At 39.5% G+C, this 22,877-nt stretch overlaps 1 protein-coding gene across 1 annotated transcript in view; it reads right to left on the bottom strand.

The window, feature by feature from the left end:
- Positions 1–22,652, bottom strand: part of LOC104622984 (UPF0554 protein C2orf43 homolog) — a gene marked incomplete at its 3' end in the record, with an annotated part of 28,383 nt that extends 5,731 nt beyond the window's left edge. Inside the window, exons 1-2 of the mRNA XM_010289922.1 lie at positions 22,597–22,652; positions 18,743–18,918 (exon numbers count right to left, since the gene is read on the bottom strand). Of these exons, the coding sequence (XP_010288224.1) occupies positions 18,743–18,918; positions 22,597–22,652 (232 nt within the window). The remainder of the gene's footprint in view (positions 1–18,742; positions 18,919–22,596) is intronic.
- Between the last annotated feature and the right edge of the window lie 225 nt (positions 22,653–22,877).

Genomic DNA, 22,877 nt, shown 5'->3' with positions numbered 1-22,877 from the left:
AGCAACCTGGTCTACTTTAAGATGTCCCTGCTCACTGCAGAGGGGTTGGAGTAGATGACTTTAAGGGTGCCTTGCAACCCAACATATTCTATGATTCTGTATAAAAGAGCATGAAAAGGGAAGGCAAAAAGCATCAAGTACAGCCAACCAAATAGTTCAGGTGAGCTAGCTCAGGGTCACGTTAAGTCCACTGCAACTCCATCAAACACCGTAAGTGCAACCAACATATAGGGCCAAGTGGTTTAGAGTCTTGCCCCACCTCCTTATTCCACTACAAATACATACAAACACTGTTGGGAGGAGCAGTAGTTGTGACTGAGTAACTACCGTTTAGATGGAGCAACCAACCCATGCAAAGTTTTATCTTTGCCTTCATGCAGTGACAGGCAGAAAGCAACCCCACAACTAAATTACTTAAAGGGATTACCTGTTAAACTGGCGTTCATAGTCAGAAGTCTAATTCTGGAAATTAAAAAAATCATTTGATTGTTTTTGCTCATATAGCAAAACACAGTAATTCCTTCCAATTGAATGATGCCATTTGTAAATATTTAAATAGAACTGTAAGCTTAAAAACTGAGCTTTCAGTTTTGTGGGTCTGGTATGGGCAAATGTGTTAGAAAATACATCCCTTCAAGATATACTGCTTTAAAGCCTAAATGCTTCACTCAATCTTTCATTTGATTATTGAACCCTGGATAATTTGTATCAGCAAGCAATAAAATGCCAGTGAAATGGGATGGAAACCGTGAAAGAATGTTCAATAAATACTGAAGAACTCCTCCTGACACAGGAACCAGGTCTTAAAGCATTGTGTTTTAGATTAACCCTTAGACCTTAACCTGGCCTCAGTACCCTCAGGAACTGTTCATGCAACTTTTAAGATAAACACACCACTCATTAGTGTTTATTGGAGTAATTACTTTTTGTAAAGGTATCCTCCACAAATAAATTATCATTTACTCACGATACTGAAGTAGTCACATGTATTATTTTCTTTATGAAAAAAAAAATGAGACCTTAATTTACAAATTGAACTACTGATTTCCTTTGCCATTTACATACCTATTGCTGGGACACTTTTTTAACACCTAATCTGTTTTTCAAAGGAAGCTGTATTATAATTAAATTAGTACAAGTATAGTCTGACAGAATGAACTAATAAACATGACAAATACTAAACCCCAAATTTTTATTAAAAGCATACAGTAGCACACTGAACTTAGTAAATTAAGGTATCTGTGAGAGACTTGTTTTTAGTTTGTATTCCCTGTCTTGCTTCCCTCTGATTAGGGTAACTATTACCAAGGTAAGATGAGATAACATTACAAACTTTGAAGTAGAATTCTGTTTGTTGTCTCCAATTTTGGCAAGGCAAACACTATTAAGCAGTGTTTTATCATGCAGTTGTACACCAATCTATTCCTCCAGAATCACTTTAGCATGCATAAAGCAAATCTAATATGGGTGTTTTACCTATCATAGATGGTGTATTTTACAGTCAGTAAACTGCATAACTACAAAAAGTGTAATTTATAAGAATTTTCAATATAATATATATAAAAAAAGTAAAACAAAATAAAACAAAAACAACTTGGCAGGGTAGAGGTTAGAGAATCATTGCTGTATAGGAGCCGATCTATGTTTCCACTGTAAAGTGACCTCAAGGAGCAAAAGCAAAGACGTCTGAGCCTATGGGAAGCCGGCTGTTCACGTTACATTACTTGTTTTCTGGACATGCTGAAGCCCAGCAAAAACCTCTGTGAATTCCCTTCTTCACTTGCCCACACAAACAAAACTGGAAGGGACTTCCTTGCTGAGGCTGACTACTATGTAAGATGTATCTTGATATAGGAATAAGTATAAAATTCATTGTGGCTTTTTTAGTCTCATACTTTTTCACTTCTAGGCTGCACCTTTGATGGCAGCCACTATTTGGACTATTAAGGACCGCTTTTCAGCAGATCTAATTATTTTGAAGAGAGAGACCTGTAACACCATGCCCTTGAGTAAGGTCATTCCAACACACTAGGTATCCCACTAAGCACATCATTTTACTTTGCAGAATACCTTCTATGAGGCAAGTAACTACCAAGCACAAGAAAACAATGGCATGCTCTTACTTTACCAGAAGGTAGGCTTTTATGTAGTCTTCATCCATTTTTTCCCCAGTTTCAAAGTCATTTAATGTCTAGGTGTGCACGTCTAGAGTTGCAAAATAACAAATAATTTCAGTACTGGCAGCCCTTGAAAATCTTCCAGCAATTCTCCCCTCTTCCAGTAATCCCCAAATGAATCAGCTCTACCACAGTTTATTAAGGAATAATCACTGAACATAGCCTAAAATGGTTAGGACTACATACAAGCAAACAGGTCCCAAACAAAACCAGTAATACCAGTGTAGTGGAAAGCCCTGAACACATTACTCTTCCCAGGGTGCTGAGGTCTCTGGGCATTCCAGAGTAACTCCACAGCAAAGACAAGCCACCACAGCAGTTGCCAACACAACTGGGCCCAGCCTTCTTATACCAGGTGAAGCACACCTCTCTGGCATTGCAGGAAAAAATAAGATAAAAAGAGGAATTAGGAAGAAAGCAATGAAGTCGCCTTACGTTGGCAGAGACTTCATAAACAATGAGAGGAAGCAGAGCTCATGTACTCTACAACTACCTGAAAGGAGGTTGTAGCGAGGTGGGTATCGATCTTTTTTCCCAAGTAGCAAGTGACAGGATGAAAGGAAATGGTCTCAAGTTGTGCCAGGGAAGATTTAGATTGGATACAAGGAAAAAATTCTTTACCAAAAGGGCTATCAAAGCACTGGAACAGGCTGCGCATGGTTAAGCCACCATCCCTGGACGTAGTCAAAAGACATGCAGACATGGCACTTAGGGACATGGTTTAATGGTGGACTTGGTATTATTAAGTTAACAGTTGGACTTGATGATCGTAAGGGTCTTTTCCAACCTAAATGATTCTGTTATTCTACTTGAAGATCTGTTGGTTGAACAAATGAAGTCAATAACAAGACCTTCAGGAAAAAGTGTGCACCAAGGTGTGCACTTCTAGCTGAAAGGGCTCCACATTTCAGTCTAAGCCTCCAGATGGGATGATTGTACCAATAACGTCTGTCCAAGCAAAACAGAGAAAATCTTGCAATTTCCATTACCTTGCGGATTTGCTCAGCTTATGCCTCAAAAAAAGGCTAGGTTGCAAAAATCAGTCTAGGCCCCCTCCAAACGCACTTTCACTCTCCAAAAAGTGTGTTTTTCCTTGCTTTGCCTGACTAGCAAGTGGTACTCCTGCAAATGCCTACCTTGTGTGTTTCCCTTTGTCCTGGTTTCAGCCAGGATAGAGCTGGTTTTCTTCACAGAAGCTAGTGTGAGACTGTGTTTTGGATTTGGGATGAGGACCTGTTGACAATGTGCTGATGTTTTGGGTTGTTGCTGAGCAGTCAAGGACAGTCCAGCTTCTTGTGCTGGGCTGCCAGCGAGCAGGTGGGGGTGCACGGGGAGCTGGGAGGGGACACAGCCGGGACAGCTGACCCCGGCTGGCCAAAGGGATATTCCATACCATACGACGTCATGCCCAGTACATAAACTGGAGTTGGCCGGGGGGCAGAAATCGCTGCTCGGGGACGGGCTGTCGATCACGGGGTGGTGAGCAATTGCTGTATTGGGCATCACTTGTTCTTGTACATTCCTTTGTTGGTATTATCATTGTTGTTCCCTTCTTTCTTTCTGTCCTATTAAACCGTGTTTATCTCAACCCACGAGTTTTGCTCCCAATTCTCTTCCCCGTCCCACTGTGGGAGGGGGAGTGAGCGAGCGGCTGCGTGGTGCTTAGTTGCCAGCTGGGGCTAAACCACGACACCCTTTCACATGATCTGCAGTAGTATCACTCTGTTTTGCTAAGGCAAATGTGCTTCACTGCTATTTGAATTATCTTGCACCACCAGCTTGAGGCATGTGACGTACGAGTTTCTCCAGAAATAATGCGCAGAGAGTACATTGTAATGTACAAAGTAATTCTTTACTGAAAAGCGCATTAGTATCAAGATCTTTTTATGTTTGGCCAGATCTAACGTCTTCCAATTTAACATGCAGAAAATTCAGTCTTGAAACTGAGGCATAGAACTTTCCTACTGAATGAAGCGACTAAAAGCAACTTCAGTAAATAGCATACTTTAACAACAACTTGCGTTTGTACAGTTTAACAATGGAAGAAAAACAAAATAATGATGTTCTGCACATCACCATGACTGGGTAGATGTAGTATAGGATATAAAGAAAGGACGGTGGCAACCATATAAGTGTTGAAGGGAACAAAAATGGATGAATATCCCTTTCACAGGAATAGATTCAGTTGGTGTATGATAAATGAGGTGCTATGCTGCAGTAGGAAAGTCTAACCGTCACACCTATTGAAAACAGCACTTCAAAACTTTGGGAAGTTTAAACAGATACAAACAGAAAAAGGGGCTGAGAGCAAACAAGGGAGAGCCGAAGTTTGGAGCAAAGTAAGAGAGCTGGCCAAGGAAGACAACCCATGTTATTCCACAAACAGGGAATAAAAAGAATTATTTTAAAAGTAAGTGAACATGAAAAGGAGCACACAACAACGCTAAGAGGGGGAAAGGAGAAAAAGCAAGCAGCTGACAGTATACCTCGAGGGGCAGTTATACAATAGCACAAATAACAATACAGAATTTGTACTTCACAGAGACCAGACAGATCAACAGGTGACATTTTCTGAAGTGCTCAATGGTTCTACTGAATCCAAGCTAAAACTTCTAATTTGTTAGGGCAGTTCTGATTTCTCTTGAAAATCCATCCCAAAATTTTATTTAGAACTGTGATGTAGACCAAGGCTGAAATGTTCAAATACTTATGACTCTTCAAAATAATACTAAAATAACACTATTCTTAAAGTAACACTAAAATCATACTACTGCATTTTCTACTTCACTAGTTACGACAATGGCATTAGGATGGCATTCAGTATAAGTTAGTCCTTTTTCTCTACTCTTGTGTATATTCATCTTGGATGACAGTATTTTAATAGAAGTGTAAAGGAAAGTGTAGGTTTTCTATCTTAATTTGTGCATGGAAATGTTAAATTTAGTATCTAGAATAACCACCTGCCATAAACTGTTCCAAATGATTTAACAATACTGTCTAGCATCCTTTTTATTTTAAGGAGTGAATGACCCACTTAGGCAAACACAACATTTTTCCATCTTTCATCTGTATCCTTCAAAATTGATGGATTATAACAAGTTTTCAAAATTATTATGTTAGATGCCCTGATGCTGTACGCTGGTGCCACACTGCTGACTGCGAAGGGCTATGTCAGTTTACTCCAGCTGAGAATGTGACCCCGTGCTACCAGCGCTGTGGGCTGTAGCACAAACCATAGGCAAAATATTTTGCAGTGCTACCTCCCAGCACTCAATCAATGCTTCTACTCTCTACCTGTCTTGAAAAGCCTCGTAAGTCCCTGTTTGGGCTCCTCTTAGCACAAGCAGTGTGAGCTGACAGCAAAGGGAACCAGCTGTAGCGCAGTGACCCCCTCAGTGACTCCCACTGGACACCAGAGCAACAGGGGGTCTGCTGCTGGCTGACACGACGGGAAGTAAATTCAGCAGCCAGGAGAATCTAGTTCTCCGGTCTGACACTCTCCGCTGAGTTACGCTTTCTGCCATCGTCGGAGAAGGACACGATTTTGATGGAGGAGCACTCCAGACCCCGTCTTTCATTACTTTGCACAGCATAAGGCAAAAGAGAATTGGATAGAACAGCGTATGTAAAAGCCTGAATTTATCAAAAACAATGGCAAAACTGAGGAGAGGAAATCGAATTTCACCCTGTACTTTCTTTAAATATAGTAGGTTTCTTTATCAATTCCTGATGCTTTAAGTAACCATCTGCATGTGCTGTATAGTGCATATAGTAGATCTTTAGGGAAGAACCATATTTTTGTCAAATTGACCACATTAAATTATGATTTATATCTTCTCTTCTCCAGTGTTCTGTTACACTATTTAAAAATTAATTGCCAGATTTATTCCCTATTACCAAGATAGCAGTTTCCTTTTTAACCTTCCTGAAGAAAACTCTGAAGATTTCATTCCTAGTCACCCAGCTGAACTGCCTAGCACAGCAAGTATGGCAACATGTCAGAGACACTGTGATGGCTTTATTTTTCTTGCAGTTTTGTGTTACAGCTGAAATAGAGACTAAAATGCCACTGCTACAAAGCTGATCTGTAACTACAGATGAATAAGGGTTTTTTTTTTTTCTTTTTCATTTTTACACAGGTGAGATGCACTACACAGAAAGCAAACCAATCCAGCTGTGACCCACAAGCAGTACCAGGGTCACAGTCGGGCAAAGGCTGATTTTCCCATTCATTTACATTAGCAGACGTCAAAGCCACAGCTCATTACAAACTCTTTGAAACTGCCTGCGGCTTTACAGTATAATTTACATAAAAAGACAGCAACTGAATTTGACCTGCACTCTAGACATAGACAGATCCAAATATGATCATGTAGAGTTCAATACATACTAAAGTGCATTCAGAAATACTGAAAAGGGTCTCCTGATGATTAATTGCAAGACAAAACGTCTTCCTCCAAATCATGCAAACACTAGTACAGAAGTCAGTGGAGTCTCTGACAGCAAAGACTCGGTGGTAACAGATTGGAAACCACAGCTTTGTTCTGAAAAAAATGACACTGCAATGGCAATCCCAGAGAATTTTAGCAGTCTACTATAACATTTAACCTAATGGGGATTAATTTGGCAACGTAGTCACCTGACCACACCAATAATATGATAGCTGTAGTAAATTAGATTGTTTCGATAACTGTATTAATGCACAAAATGTAAAATTCAACCTTTAGAAAGATAAGAATATGTCTAGCTTGAAGAAAAAGAATAGGCCCATGCAGTATCAAATGGAGGCAAAAAGAAAAACTCCTTCATCCAGCAAGCAGCAATGAGACCCCCTCATTCAGCCTGAGTCCACAGTACTGTATCATTTTGTCCTTTGCCATTTCTGGAAGCACACAGCCCTTACTCAGATCTTGCTGAGAGATTTAAATAGGTGCACGAAAGGTAAGAATAATTCATTAGTGAAGCTGACGATCTAAGAATGAGACCATCTGCAGTTACTTCTTCCTGCATAGTCTGCCTTACAGTTTCCTGCTCTTTCCTGAAACGCCAACATTGGTCCTTAAAGAAAGAGAAACTCCTAAAACCAAAGCAAACAGAAAGACTCCATGTTCCAACCCTGATTATTTTCAGAATCTGGAATTCTGTTGTGCACTGCTGATGGTTCCTCAGTCTTACAACTGTAGATTACTGCGAATTAAAAATAAAACCACTGCTAAACACTGGATTGATCCCATCAAGATCTGCATCATTTGTTGCAACCTTTGTGGGCATCAGAATTAAAGCTAAGGCTTAAATCATAAAGTACAATTTACTAGTAATAAATAAAAGTATTGGTCAGTTTTCTTCCTACAGGTAAACTTTTTGATCCAATTGTCAAAACAAACCCAGACCCATTACACCTTCAGACAGAAGGGATTATTCTCTGCTGTAGGGATAGTCCATTCCCGTTCTGTTAGCAGATGTAAATGTACCTTTCAAACTGACTTTGATTAGAAGATTCCTAAGCATTTTCCCTGGGGGAAAATGATCTGAATCATCTCACTATTTTGTTTATTTCCCTACGATAGTATGGTAAACATTTAAACGAGTTACTCTGAAACATCACAGTACTGCTCATCTCGGTGAACTGCGACATGCCTTCTAAAGTCAAGACACCAAAAGATATAAATGTTACCTTTTCATAGGGTTCACATTCTTGAACACTGTTTTTCCCCCCACTAACAGCCATCTGCATCTAATTAGAAGTGATGGTATCAGCTGGAGAACATACCTATGTCATGGGGTGAAAGGCGGAAAATGATCCATAAACAGTCTCAAAACCTACATCCAAAGTTTCCTGGAATGCAGTAAAGACATTATACTCTCCAATGGATGAATGTCAATTTTTTTTTTTAAAACGTCTTGTTTTCTGGATAAGGATCCAGAAGACTGTATCAGGTTTCAGAAGTTGTTACTTTAAAACACATCTTTAAAAACAGAATTACATTAACCTGATTTGAAGATATGGATGAAAAATTCGGGTTCTTTTAACAGGGGAATTAGCTGAATAAACTACTAGAGTGACTTAGAAAGCTAATCATGGATATTTTTTAATAATATGCCTACAGGTATTATGTTGATAGACTCAGTGGAATGCCTTGAAAGAAACAGAGAAAACAGAGAACCTATTTTTCATATAGCTATAATGAAAGTAAAGACAAGGTCCTCATCTTAGTAACACTAGCAGTAATTGGTCGCTACTCCATCAAAGTCAATGGAATATAGAGCTATGGATTAAGTGGTACCAGAATCAGCTAACAGTGTTTAAGTGATCATTACAAATAAATACATGGCTGTTAAGGTATGAGGCTATGAACAGTTACAATTGTTATCATTTTGGTTGGCCAGAAAAGAAAACAACAGAGCAACTTAGAAATACTTCACATATGGCAAAATTTTGTTTTCTTAGTTTTGATTTTGAGTGGAACGAGGTTTTTAAACACATGCTTAAAATTAAGCAGAACAGATAAAGTCAACGCCAAATGCCAAGATTTCACTCAAAGGATCTATTTGCATAATTATGGGCATGATTATTGGGACCTCTATGAATAATTAACTGAATGTGGCTCAAAGGGAAGAAGTGTTACAGTAAATGGAGTACTGCAGCATCCCTAGGGCTGCTTACTTTTCACGCATTTAGATTTAAAACATTCCAGTTGGTTCATAGCATGACATGATCATTTGTTTCCTTAAAATAGACACCTAGCACTAAAACCATACAGTAAAATCCAGATTTTACCAGGCAGAGACAAAAACCTCAGCATTTAAATGCCTCATAATAACTTTTACATATGTACACACACTTCCTCCCTTAAGCTGCCTTTTCCAAAGGCGAGGCAGGAATAAGGTTTCTGGGCAGCAGCAGCAATTGCTGTGTCAGGAGGGGCAGCAGGACTGCACTGCACTCAGCTGATGGTTCCTGTCCCATCCTGGGAAAAGAACCAGTTCCTCTGTGCACACCCCGATGCCAGATCCCTTGCTGTTGACGAATACCATGTGAAGAGCTCAACATGATTAATCAGTGCCAAGGCCAGTTTCATAAACAGGAAGCTTCTCCTCTCTATACATTAAAAAAAAATTGACCCTTTGATATGAAACTAGCTTAATTCTACCTGGATGGTATGCTTACAACTTAGTTCTTTTTCATGTATCTACAGTGTGATACCACTGGACTGGGAGACACCTTGCCATATAATTCTGCATTAAAATTAAGCAGTGTTATGTGTTCAGGGACACAAACATGTCTACAGAGTTCTCCAGGTCTAAGATTTAAACAGAACTGACTAATCCTGTAAAGAAATTATGTTAAAGATAATCCATCTTTAAATGACTCTCAGGTATTTTAATTTATATGCCTAGGACATCGAAAATATTGTCGAGATACAAATTAATGTGAATTAAATGTGTGTAATGTGAATTAAATGTACACATAGGCTTGAAGCATGCATGTGAGATGCCAGCTCAGCTGCCTTTTTTCTGTTTTTCTCTCCCTTCTTATGTAATACAAGATGTAAATGCCTTTTAAACACGGCTATCCTGTGTACCTGAATGTGGCTGGATACTTACCATTACTACTGCTGTTTGATATCAAACTGAACAGTGCTGAAGCCCAGATAAGGATTTGCTGGTCAAAAACCCTCTAAGCACTTCAGTCAGGAACTCTGAGGTGGTTTTGTACAGACCGAACGGATTGTCAGTAGCTCTGCTTCACCTGATTCAGCAGCGTAGGTATTCTCCAACATCAGCAATCATTAAAAACATCCATACTACTTAAAATAAATGACAGTCACAAGCCAGCTAAAATTAGCAAATGCATACTGACTCCCTGTGTCTTTGTGTAACTTCTCTCCTTTGGGGTTATAGACAACAAGAAGGACAAAGGCTGTTAGCTAAGGATGAGTCCCTATTTTTAGGAGCCCAGTTTTTTGAACACCTAACTTCCATGATCTCCTCCTCTCCTGTTTGCAGCAGTGCAGACCACAATCCCACTCCTCGCCACCACCACCCATTCATGGTGGCACAACATCTCTAAAGGCACCGCAGCAAATGCTTACACAAAAAAAGTGTTATTGGAAAAGTATTCTTAGCTACAACTAATTCTGCTTAGCAAGTGGAAACCAGTGGGAGAGCTAAGTCCATCTGATCAGCCAGCTCTTCCTGGACCACAAGCAAGTGTCCTGGGAACCACTAGTGGCCCACAGACCACAGTTTGAGAATCACTATCCTGAATAACTCACAACCCTCTTATTATAGCACACCATGCTCCTTGTCTTGCCCAGGCTACTATTTTAGGTTTAAACCAAATTATTTCAGTATTTTTTTTTGTAGATTTATAGCACTTTTAGCTAGAGGCAGAATCTCACTCATAGTCAATTCTGCCGTTTCATCAGAAGGCTGGAAAAGCAAACTCCATTCAGATGAATTGTAACAACAGCTAAGAAGCAATATATCAAATAAATTCAAGTGGCACATGGCTTCCAAATTTTCCTGTAACACAATATTTTTTTTAATCCAAACTACATTTAGCTTCAAAACTTTCACTGATGGTATATTAGCAATTTGTGATCACAATCAATGTCTTCATAGATAATTCATTATCCCTCTACCATTTCTGGGTTTTCTGCATATTGCTTTTTAAGGATGTAATACAGTTTCAAAATGGTCTGAAGACCTTATTCTCACTGCATAAAGAAAAAGCAATGGAAACACTCTTTTGATGGATTATAAATCAATCATTACCTACCTCTTTTTATCGTGGAAAAGGAACTAAGGGTAGTATCAGATTGTAAGGACACACTATTATCTTCTACAGTCCATGGGACATAAAAGATCAAACATTTTACATAGCATTCTATCTTGTAACTTGGCTACTACGGATGTCATGAAAACTTCCCTGTCATTCAAAGGCTACCTAATACTGATTCAGAAAAAAACCAACAGAAAATTCAGTAGACAATCTGTTCCAAAGGATAAACAATTAGAAGTATTTGTATTATGATTGTGTATAGCTCAATACTCATCTCTACAGTTTAGAAAGTTCTAGAGATATATCTTTAATATAATTTATCATGTGACCAAATATTGTATCATTAAGACATGACTGATGACTAGCCATTTATTAGGTATATATCTCAGTGCATCAACTGTGTCTCTTTAATCAATTAAGATATGAAATATACTAATTCATATTTCTATCGCAACTGGCATACACAGAATATTACCAAAAATCAATAAATCATTTAATTCTGATTTCATTTCTCTCTACTTCTCAATCTTACTTCATTACAAAGAAAAGTATCCTGCCAGTCCCGAGGAGCAACAAAACCAAACCTGTGTTCTTCTATTCCTATTTCTGTCTGAGATGTTGTATTTCTTATCAAACCACAGCAGATGTCCACAGAATTAAGACCATTTTAAGACATGGCTATGTCACCCGCTGTCTATACAGCTTTTACTGGCAAAAGCCAACCAGGGTGCTAAAAAACGGGGATGAGGGATGTGTTAGAGGCACTGAGTGTCAAGGGTTTCCTATCTAATCTCCCATTTGCCATACTTTTAAAGAAATTTTGGGCGAGATTGAGTCTTTTAGTCCTTATTTTAAAGTGGTATATTCACAATACAGCACTCGAATTAGCAGTGCATATAAAATTAGCAATTAATAATTTCAGGATTTGTTCATTGATATGTATTAGTTTTAACTAGCAGATTGTTTCCTAGAAAAAGAAGTTGAAAGGCTGTTGAAAAGCTTCCAACTGGCTACTGGTCATTGCCACCTGAGGAGTTACTCCTAAACAAGGGTCTTTAGTCCTTCTGCAGTACTCAAGCATTTCTACTCAACTGGATTTTGTCATATAAAGTATAGAGCTTCAGTCTCCACAATTCATAATGTATTATAATGCCCACCCCCACAAGCTGAGCAGCTAAACTGAAATTTTGACATAATAATTAGAGAATAAATATGGAATATTTTAAATCTTATTTTCCAGTTTTACCCTTTTTTTAAAATCAAGAAGTTTACAACGTATTTAAGAGTAACATTAAGAGTAACACAACACAACTTATTATCTTCTTATTTCATTACCTGTAAAACGAAACATTCAATGATGACCATATGCCATGAAAACATGACCTGCCTTTAGTTTTGCAACTAAGTCAAAACACCACCCATCTGATCCCTAGGAAAGTACTACCCTACAGATACTAGCCTTCAGGCAGCAGCCTCTGTTTTGGCAGCGAGGGCAATGAGCTATAGTGACTTCTAACACATTCATATGGGAAACAATAACTTGCACTTCAAATAAACCCTTATGACATCTAATAAGTTACTTGGTTAGACGTAGAAGAATATTTTATCAGGTCAGAAATCTCAAAAGAAGCGTAATGCAAATTTTTCAATGGAGTGACACAGTAAAAGAAGCTCCAGAACTTAAAAAAGTAAATCAATTGTGGGTATACCTGCCTAATATTTTTACTTTTAAGGAAAATTTTGCCATACCTTAATCATGATCTATTTGTATACATTTTTCTTTTCTTATAAACATGTCTTTATAAGGCAGAAATTAACCAGATGATGTGCAAATACCTGTACCTTAAAAAGACTTATAGTCATCACATACTCGGCATGGTAAACAGTCAGTAAGTAGGCAGGGGTTTTGGTATTATAAAAGAACCTGTTCCTAGCTAGCATCTGTTCAAGAACCATGAACATTTTAATCATTAGGAAAACTACAAGTCAAAGTCTCAATATCAGGCACTAAAAAAGAAAAAAGCAACACTTTTAAAATTATATGAACATTATAAAGCATATACAGATTATGCCAGTTTTAAACAAAATGACTAAGAGCAAGAAAGCTGCTCTCTTTTTTGCAATTTTGCCTATACCTGAGGATTGATGTTGGCCCGTTTTACAGTCACCGCAGTGTTGAAAACAACTGCCTTTTGGAAAGCTGAGGAGGACTATAAGGAAGATGAAATGGAGACATAGCTTTTTTTATTGCATTCACTGAGTAAAAATAACTTTCAAATCTTTTTGCACAGTGGATTGATTGGTAGGAGCAGAATTACAGCAATGAACTGTTCAATTAATGCTGTGTGTCTCTCTGGAGCACAGCTTGTAGGAGCTCTGTGAATAGAAGGATATCACATAGAAATAAAAGTGAAGGGCGTAGCTTTGCTTGGTTTTCAAATAATTATGTGACATGCTTCAAAAAAATTAGGAAGTAGTCCGTGATTGATTGCTGCTGTTGGAAAACTTGCTTTACTCTTTCTGATACTTTCAAAATCTGCTTCATCTAAATATAAAAAGGCATATTTTTCCAACATAGTTTGTTTCATTTTAAACCCTCTATTACTTTACAGGCAGCATCACTTGTATGTTAAGTGTACTATTTAAATGTTAGAACACTCTAAATCAGTGGTTTCCAATGTGGGGTGCAGGAATAAAATAATACAAAAGCAGTAGTACATGTGTATAACATTTTAAAATATAAAAAAATATATAGGGGTTATGTGCTCATATAATTTTTTATCGATGGAAAATTTTTACTGATAGGAGTGCATGATCCAAAAGGTTTGTAGACCACTGTTCTAAATGCATCAGCATGAATTCTTCTTTCCTAGTAGCTTCTACCACCCCCATTTATTTTTCATTTTTTATTTGCTAGATTCCAATCTGAAAAACTTCAAGAACCAATGGTGTCAGAGATTCAAATGTTGTCTTTGTCAATTTATGCCCTCATCCTTCTTACAAAGAAATACTGAACTTCCTCAGAGGATTTGCATGAGGCTCTTTCAAATGAAGCATTATGAAATGCCTATCAGAAGCATGAAGGAATACAGGGAATTTTTACAGTAACAGTTTCATGCCCAGTTCTTTGCCAAAATATCCCCTTTTTTTCTGGTTTTGTACAGCATATTAATAATTGACATGGTTTTCTCAATCCTACATAGTGGTCCTTGATACAGGAACTTTGACTGAGAAATCCAGAACGTAAAAGGCAACAAACTGCTGCAGAGAACAGATTTGTCTGTTCCTATGCTTGTGCTTCTGTTGGTCCTTCGGGTTGTGGGGTTTTTGCTCTAGTGACACAAAATGTCACTTAAGAACTCCTGTGAAATGCAAGAGCAGGAGCACAAAATGAGCAATGAGTCCATGACTCCGTTCAGTCTTTCACCTGGGAAATCACAAAGATGCTCAATTTTTGGTCTAGTGGTTTTGATCACACCTTTACAGTCAATTCCTAACAATTATATTTTTGACAATAAATAAATAAATAAAAGAAAGCAAATCAGTTTCTAATATCTAAAAGGAGGACAGGGAGGTGATTTGGGAGAGCCAGCATGGCTTCACCAAGGGCAAGTCCTGCCTGACCAACCTAGTGGCCTTCTATGATGGAGTGACCACATCAGTGGACAAGGGAAGAGCTACAGATGTCAGGTATCTGGACTTCTGTAAGGTCTTTGAAATGGTCCCCCACAACATCCTTCCCTCTAAATTGGAGAGAGATGGATTTGATGGGTGGACTGTTGGGTGGATGAGGAACTGGTTGGATGGTCACATCCAGAGGGTAGTAGTCAACTGCTCAATGTCCAGATGGAGATCAGGGACGAGTGGTTGTCCCTCCGGGACCAGTACTCTTTAATATCTTCATCAGTGACAGAGACAGTTGGGATCGAGTGCACCCTCAGCAAGTTTGCAGATGACACCAAGCTGAGTGGTGCAGTTGACACGCCTGAGGAACAGGATGCCATCCAGAGGGACCTGGACAAGGTCAAGGAATGGGCCCATGTGAACCTCATTAGGTTCAATAAGGCCAAGTGCAGGGTCCTACACTTGAGTCCGGGCAACCCCTGTTATCAGTACAGGCTGGGGGATGGAGGGATAGAGAGCAGCCCTGCTGAAAAGGCCTTGTGGGTGTTGGTGGATGAAAAGCTGGACGTGAGCTGGCAATGTGCACTTGTAGCCTAGAAGGCAAACTGTCTCTGGGCCTGCAGTGTGGCCAGCAGGTCAAGGGAGGTGATTCTGCCCCCCTACTCCACTCTGGTGAGACCTCACCTGCAGTAACTGCATCCAGCTCTGGAGCCCTCAGCACAGAAAAGATGTGGACCTGTTGGAGCAGGTCCAGAGGAGGCCACAACAATGATCAGAGGGATGGAACAGCTCTCCTCTGAGGACAGGTTGAGAGAGGGGTTGTTCAGCTTGGAGAAGAGAAGGCTCCAGGGAGACCTTATTGCAGCCTTTCAGTACTTGAAGGGGGCTTAGAAGAAAGATGGGGACAGACTTCTGAGCAGGGCCTGTTGCAACAGGACAAGGGGTCTTAAACTAAAAGAGGCCAGATTTAGACTAGATAGAAGGAAGAAATTGTTCATACTGAGGATGGTAAAACACTGGCCCAGGGTGCCCAGAGAGGTGGTAGATGCCCCATCCCTGGAAACATTCCAGGTCAGGTTGGATGGGGTTCTGGGCAACCTGGTCTACTTTAAGATGTCCCGGCTCACTGCAGGGGGGTTGGACTAGATGACCTTATAAGGTCCCTTTCAACCCAAAGATTCTACGACTCTATGAATTATCCCAAATCTCTTCTCCCACTGCAGGCACGCTACATTGTCATAAAATGGCAAAATATAAGGCCTTCTAGCCACTCTGTGCCTTCCCTTGAATTTGTATCAAATGAACCATATTTTTTTCATTATATTCAAAGCTACTGCAAAGCGCAGCATATTACACATGGCAACTGTAGTAACATCATTATTTCACTAAATATTGTCACTAAACTTTTCAGGGTTCCCTTAGAAGACTAGCTTGAAAAAGTCTCCCTATGGAATATTCTAGAATACAGTCAAAATGTATACTAATGACAGGACGTGAGCTTCCTCCTCCTATGCTCCTAATAAAATAGCTACAAAAACAATCTCATAAATGCCTTTTCATTATTTTTTGAACTGTCCATCAGTGGCTTTCTATATTTTTTTTTAGTTCCATGGTGCTACAGTAGGTGCACCAGTAAGTACAGATCCTGGCACATGATACTGAGAACACACAAAACACCTTATTGGGTCAGGTAAGTGAATCCCACAAGCTCAACAGTGGCAGTAAATGCTATTTAGTGAGAGAAACCAAGCCTGGCCACGTTCTGCATCCCTTCCCCTTGTGGTGAATCTCTCAGGCTCACAACCCTGCCACAAGATAGCACTGGGACCAGGGCAGCACAGGACTCTGGAGAAGGTCAGTGTCCAAAGCAAGGACCTCAGTCTCCAATGCAAGGACCGCAGCGCATCTGCACAACAAAGAACCTGTCTTTTTCAGCAGCTGCTTATGGACCAGTTGTCCATTAGGTTAATTTATCACTCTAATGCTAATATAATTTGCCCACGGTATAGTGCTTTGGCTGCTAGTTCCCTAAATTTTTTACCTGTCACATAAATAAATACTTGCTTTTGTCTGTGTTAAACCAGCTAGTACTACTAAGTGACCATTAGTTCCACTACTGAATCTGGTATATTTTATTCTCCATTTACCTTATTTACTGTCATGATTTTGAAAACACTAGTCATGCTCCTGAGAACCATTCTGCTCCCTAAAACAAAGAGCCATTTAATTTCTCTTAACAAGGAAGCTGCTTCCTCCCAGTTGTTTTAGTTGCCTTTCTCCATACACTCACCAACTTCACTCTTGAAATGTTGTCCTTGAGATGCTCATCAGAACTGCACTCTAATATTCAAGATGCAGGTCCAGTATGGTTACATACAGTAAAAAACCAATGCCTCCTGCCTTAGCTGTAACTGGTTATGTCCAATGTTTATTTGACTTAAATTTTGTCTGCTGCTGTGCAATGAGAGGTGATATTAGAGAACTCTAGGTGACGATGCCAGTATCCTTCCTGAGTTTTACAAATGAATTCCAAGTTCAGGATCGTCCAGGCACAGTTAAAGGAGATTTTTTTTTTTTTTTTCTGTCAGATGCTTTAACTCATATTTATCTATCCTGGCACTCATCTACCATCTTTTTGCCCACTAGTTACATTTTGTAAGATAGTTCTGTAGTTCCCTGACATCTAATAGCTTCCCAGTAATTAAAAGCTATAAAGTACCATCCAGAAACTGAGAAATTTCACTGTTTACTCATATTCACCCATGACCTGCAGAATGAATTGAATAAAACCTGACACAGCACCAATCCTTTTGGTACTTCACTTCTGACCTGTCCATGCTAACAAGCTACCACATCCTTGAAAATCCCCTCTCACAGGATCATTTTCAGTGCAAAAGGGACACTGTGAAGTCAGCTGGAGATTTGGTTTTGTCTTAGATATCAGCTCCCTCTTTCCTACTGGATGCTCTCCTTCCCCCAGATTTACATTCTCCTTAGCAGCACAGGGGCTGTCACAGTGGAAGTAGGACAGTTGTACAACAGCCGTGTTGGGTCCATCTAAAAAGCTCTCCATTTCAAGTAGCTCAGCCATCTCAAGCCACCAAACACATCTCACCATCAAAGGCTCTTTTCACTAAATGCATATTTACAGATGTGATCCCAGGGCAGGTTATCAGACCTACAAATGTTCTCTGCAATCAACTCAGCTCCATTCAGTTGCCAGACTTCTACCTCTATTCCATGGCTAACACTGTACCAGAAATTATAAATCTAGGGATTTCTCACCTACTGGGAAAAAGCATAGCATTTGGTAGCTTGACACTTGAACACAATGACTGGCAGGAATTTTACCAAAGAAATACAGGTTTCATATTTCAGTTTCAAACCTGAGATTACATAAACCAATAAAAAACTCAGGTGCAAAACTTAGTGAGGGAAAGTTATGCTAAACAGCTAAACCAGTTTCTTCCTCAAAATTTTCAGGTTGTTTCACGTTGCTGGACCTTTTAGTCCTAAGGAATCGTACTGATTTACTGCTACATCACTGCAGCTTGACCAAGTCCAGAGGTCTTCTGACACTAGGCAGCTTTCAGGACAGGATTCGCTACTGGCTCTCCCCATCTTACAGCGCTGTACATCAACAATATCCACTTAGAGTTGGCTACCATGCCTTGCTGGCCATTTGTACCTCAAAAGACTTTTAACAAACAAGCAACCTCTACCCTGCAAATGCCCCGTACCTCAGATTTACTTGCTTCCTGGAAAGTCATTAATTTAGTACAACTATTTTTAAATTCAGAGATAATTAAGTCTCTCCTCAAGCACTCAATCTCTGAATTGGACATTTCATTAGCAAATGTACTTTTCTAATCTACTCAACAGAAACACATTCTAGACCTTCTTCTCTATAACTTGTCTCTAGAGACTGCAATCAGCAAACTCCCTTATTCTCTTAATAGCACTTATTTGATTGGCAAATCTAATTTACCTAAAAAAACCTCTTTTTATCAGTAACTTTGCTTCTCATACAACTGTTCTGTAGAAATATAATGGAGACGTTTAAAAACCGTGTCATGCTGTTTTTAATAGGCACAAGTTCTGCTACTAAAATTGGAGGGTATACAAATATTTATATGTACAAATTACAGTACTGTACCTTCTATCATTTCCATACCACTGGGAGGCTTACAATGTCCGGCGTGGCTCACAACCCACACGGGATACTGCTGATTTAGTCCACAATATAAGGCCTGTATAAAGGTCCTGTAATAACCTGCCAGTCCAGGGTTACCTGCCAAAAACCAAAACAATACAAGCACAGTCACTATTAACCTTTCAACAGCAAGTAATCCACTTCAAAGCAAACTAAACAGCATTATACAGAAATGTATTAATTTATTTTCTCTAGTACATTTCCAATTTTTATTTTCCCAGTTTCAGTTGTGATGGTATTGAGATGGTTTAATTCCATTCATTAAGAGCACCAGTGAGATGCATTTTAGAGAATTACTTTGAATTTGCAGAAGCTGAAATTGAAGACCAACACAAGAGAAAAATCTCCTTTTCCATTAAAGGTCAACCAGCTTCCCAATCTATACCATGAAGTTACAGACACATGAAAATTGAGTAAATAAAAAGACACTCCAGTTCTTATAAAAAAAAAAAATCACAAAGACCACAGAGTATATCACTTGATCCATATGTCTGCCCTCCAGAGTATCTCAGCATTAGCACTTCAAAATAGCTACGTGGTATCCTGACAATACGAAGGTCTTTACTGATCCAGAGAAGATGATTTTATTTTAAATGTATTGGACTAAATTAATTTTTTATGCTTGCAACTTCATATTCTCTCTGTCCTCTTCCACACCTCTTGAGAGGACAGAGAAGTCAGAGCTGTAATCAAATCAGTAGTTGTAGAAACGGTGTGCGGAGGTAAAAAAGTAGGTATATTCCAATTCTGCCTTTTCTATAGAGACAGCATTTTAATTTTGTCTTCTTTTACTTCAACCCTTTTGCTCTTCTCAGAATCACAGAATCATTAAGGTTGGAAAAGACCTTCAAGATCATCAAGTCCAACTGTTAACCCAACACCACCATGCCCACTAAACCATGTCCCGGAGCACCATGTCCACACGTTTTTTGAACACTTCCAGAGATGGCGACTCCACCACCTCCCTGGGCAGCCTGTTCCAATCCTTGACCACTCTCTCCGGAAAGAAATTTTTCCTAATATCCAATCTAAACTTCCCCTGGCACAAACTTGAGGCTGCTTCCTCTCATCCTATCACTAGTTACTTGGCAGAAGAGACCAACGGCCACCTCACCACAACCCCCTTTCAGGTAGTTGTAGAGAGTGATAAGGTCTCCCCTCAGCCTCCTCTTCTCCAGATTGAACAACCCCAGTTCCCTCAGCCGCTCCTCATAAGACTTGTGCTCCAGACCCCTCACCAGCTTCGTTGCCCTTCTCTGGACACGCTCCAGCACCTCAATGTCCTTCTTGTAGTGAGGGGCCCAAAACTGAACACAGGATTCGAGGTGCGGCCTCACCAGTGCCGAGTACAGGGGCATGATCACTTCCCTACTCCTGCTGGCCACACTATTGCTGATACAGGCCAGGACGCTGTTGGCCGTCTTGGCCACCTGGGCACACTGCTGGCTCATGTTCAGCCGGCTGTCAACCAGCACCCCCAGGTCCTTTTCCACTGGGCAGCTCTCCAGCCACTCCTCCCCAAGCCTGTAGTGTTGCATGGGGTTGTGACCGAAGAGCAGGAGCTGGCACTTGGCCTTATTAAACCTCATACAGTTAACAGGTAGCTGTAACAGCAGTTCAGGTAACACACAGCAAGTTCATTGCTCTCCCAAGAGGCATTCCCTCTGTCCAGCCCTTCCAAAGCACCCAAAGCCACCTCCAGCACAGACACGTGTGTAGGAGCTGATGCCACTGCTCACACCAGTGACGATACATGGGCAGAATACAGCAGCCTTCCACTCTAGGTAACATGTTGCACATGCTTCATTCCTCACTTGTATGTAAAAGGTGTATCTGATGGTTTTTAGACTGTAATAAAATTCCCGATCTTAAAACAATATTATTTCTACTGAAGTACATGGATTTGGAAAAGAATAATTAAAAAAGAGAACAATATCAGTTAAGCATCTCTTTGTAAGGAGAATGAAGGAAAAAAAAAAAGCTGTTGTATATACAAACTCAAAAATGCATGATCACATTCTTGCAAACTGATTTCCAGAAAAACAATTTAAAATTCGCAGGGGTCCCACATCCATACAACTGTACACGGCTGTATGTTTCAAACTCTCCCACACCCCAAACCCATTTTCATTTTTTTTTTCATTTTCATACATCAAAAATATATCATATACAGGGTCCCAGAGACAATAAAATCAAGTCTAGATATCATCTGTCAAGCTCCTTGCATTGATGGAAAGGAAAAGGAAATCTGTCTTTCAGCAAGGTTGAAGATGAAGGTAGCAGCAATCCAAAATAAAGTGTATCATTTGGAGTACAAATGGTCATTCTGAGATTAAGGAATCACACAGTTAATCTCAAATCCAGCCTTTTTTCTTTACATTTTTCAAAATATCAGTTTCAATTAATACTCTTCTTTAACAAGGCCAAACAAGGAAAGGGGAAGAATGGCAACAGCTGTCTTCCACATTTTGGTGCTCTTTCCCATCATCAGCCAGGTGAACCAGGATTCAGTCATCAGCTGAAGAGCAGTGAAGTAAGAACTGCTTGCAGTGAGGCTTTGTATCAAATATTATACAAAGCTCAAGGCACTCTAATACTTTTTTGAGGGAAAAGGGATTTTTATCATCTGGTAAATGAGGTCTGTATTTTCGGCAGGTAGAAGAGAAGATCCATAAATGAAAAGGAAATTCCCTTTCCCCACTCTTCATAAGCCTCCGCTCGTGGTAAAAGACATTCTGAGGGGTCAACTGTTAGAACTGCTACTGCTACTTTAAAATGCCTTGAAGGGGTATGAATGAGAACCTTTGGCACAAATGGAAAGGAAAAGCAACAAAGATTTTAACAGCAAAGATTTCTATAGAGAAATTACCACATATAAAGCAGCTATAAATGTATTCTTTATTAAACTTTCAACTTCAGTGGAGTTATTCCATATTTGCACTGACTTAAGTAAATGCAGATTAATAGTCCCTGCTCTAAAGCTCACATCTCCTAAGTGGAGAGTGTTTATCTCCCAATATTGCTCAAAATCACATCTCTGCAAATTCAGTCATTTTGTATGTTTTTACTTTAGCTGCTATCTGTCAAAATACTTTAAGGGGAGCAAACAAAAAACCTGAACAGATAAAGATTTTTTTTCATACAACAGTTACTGTAACAGTTAATGGAAATAACTGGGGCTTAACATGCACAGCATTCTGTGATCAACAGTATTTTGGGATCATCTCCTGTGGTTGAAATATTGTTCAATTAAACTATTATATTTTATAGAAAAAGAACTACCAGGTTCATCACAAAGGCACCCAGGCAATGCAGCGCCCATTTGTGCATTTCAAGGATTTCCCAGTACACCCAACCAAAACTGCCTATGTTCTTTCATTCAGCAACTAAGTGTCAAAAAATGGAAACCATAAGTAAATGCAATGTTAACCTCCATGATTTGAAGGTTACTCTAGTTATTTCAATACTACATCAATCCTCAGACACCTCAGGGCACCTGAATCATTCATGCATGCCAGCAAATCTCAAGTTGCAGTCATCTGAACCAAGCAGCACATCTTAAGCAGTTAGTCTCAACTGTGCTTCATTTTCAGCAGTGCTTAGGCTGTTTCAGAAGTCTTTTAAACAATAGCTGTAAATGGTGACCGTAACAGAAGAAGACACAAAACTACAATACACTGCATATTAGCTTAATTTGCAAAAGATTTCCAAGCATTTCATGGGAAGATTATGTCAAACGGACAATTTGCACAGTGAATTAGAACATAGTGAGGCCCCTTTATCTGGTGTACTCATACATTTCAACAACCAAAGGACTCCTGCCACCTTCTTTGTTCTCCGTAATACACGGCATTTCATCCAGCTATTCTACACTAAGCCCAAAGTCTTTCAATTTTTAGTTTGGAGATGGGAATCCACTTCTTCCTTTTCCGACCTGCTCTACACACAGCTAAAGCAAACCAGTACAGACGACTGAATGTGCAGAGGTGTAACTTTGAGCTATATTCGGAGGTAAGTGTCCTCCACTTATATATACACTACAGAACTAGAACTATTCTTTAATCACCCACATAATTAA

This window comes from Phaethon lepturus, unplaced genomic scaffold (genome assembly GCF_000687285.1).
Source record: "Phaethon lepturus isolate BGI_N335 unplaced genomic scaffold, ASM68728v1 scaffold10936, whole genome shotgun sequence".
In the NCBI taxonomy this organism is placed as follows: Eukaryota; Metazoa; Chordata; class Aves; order Phaethontiformes; family Phaethontidae; genus Phaethon; species Phaethon lepturus.
Note: the sequence above shows the minus strand (reverse complement) of the source record. Positions and strands in the feature narration are given on the sequence as shown.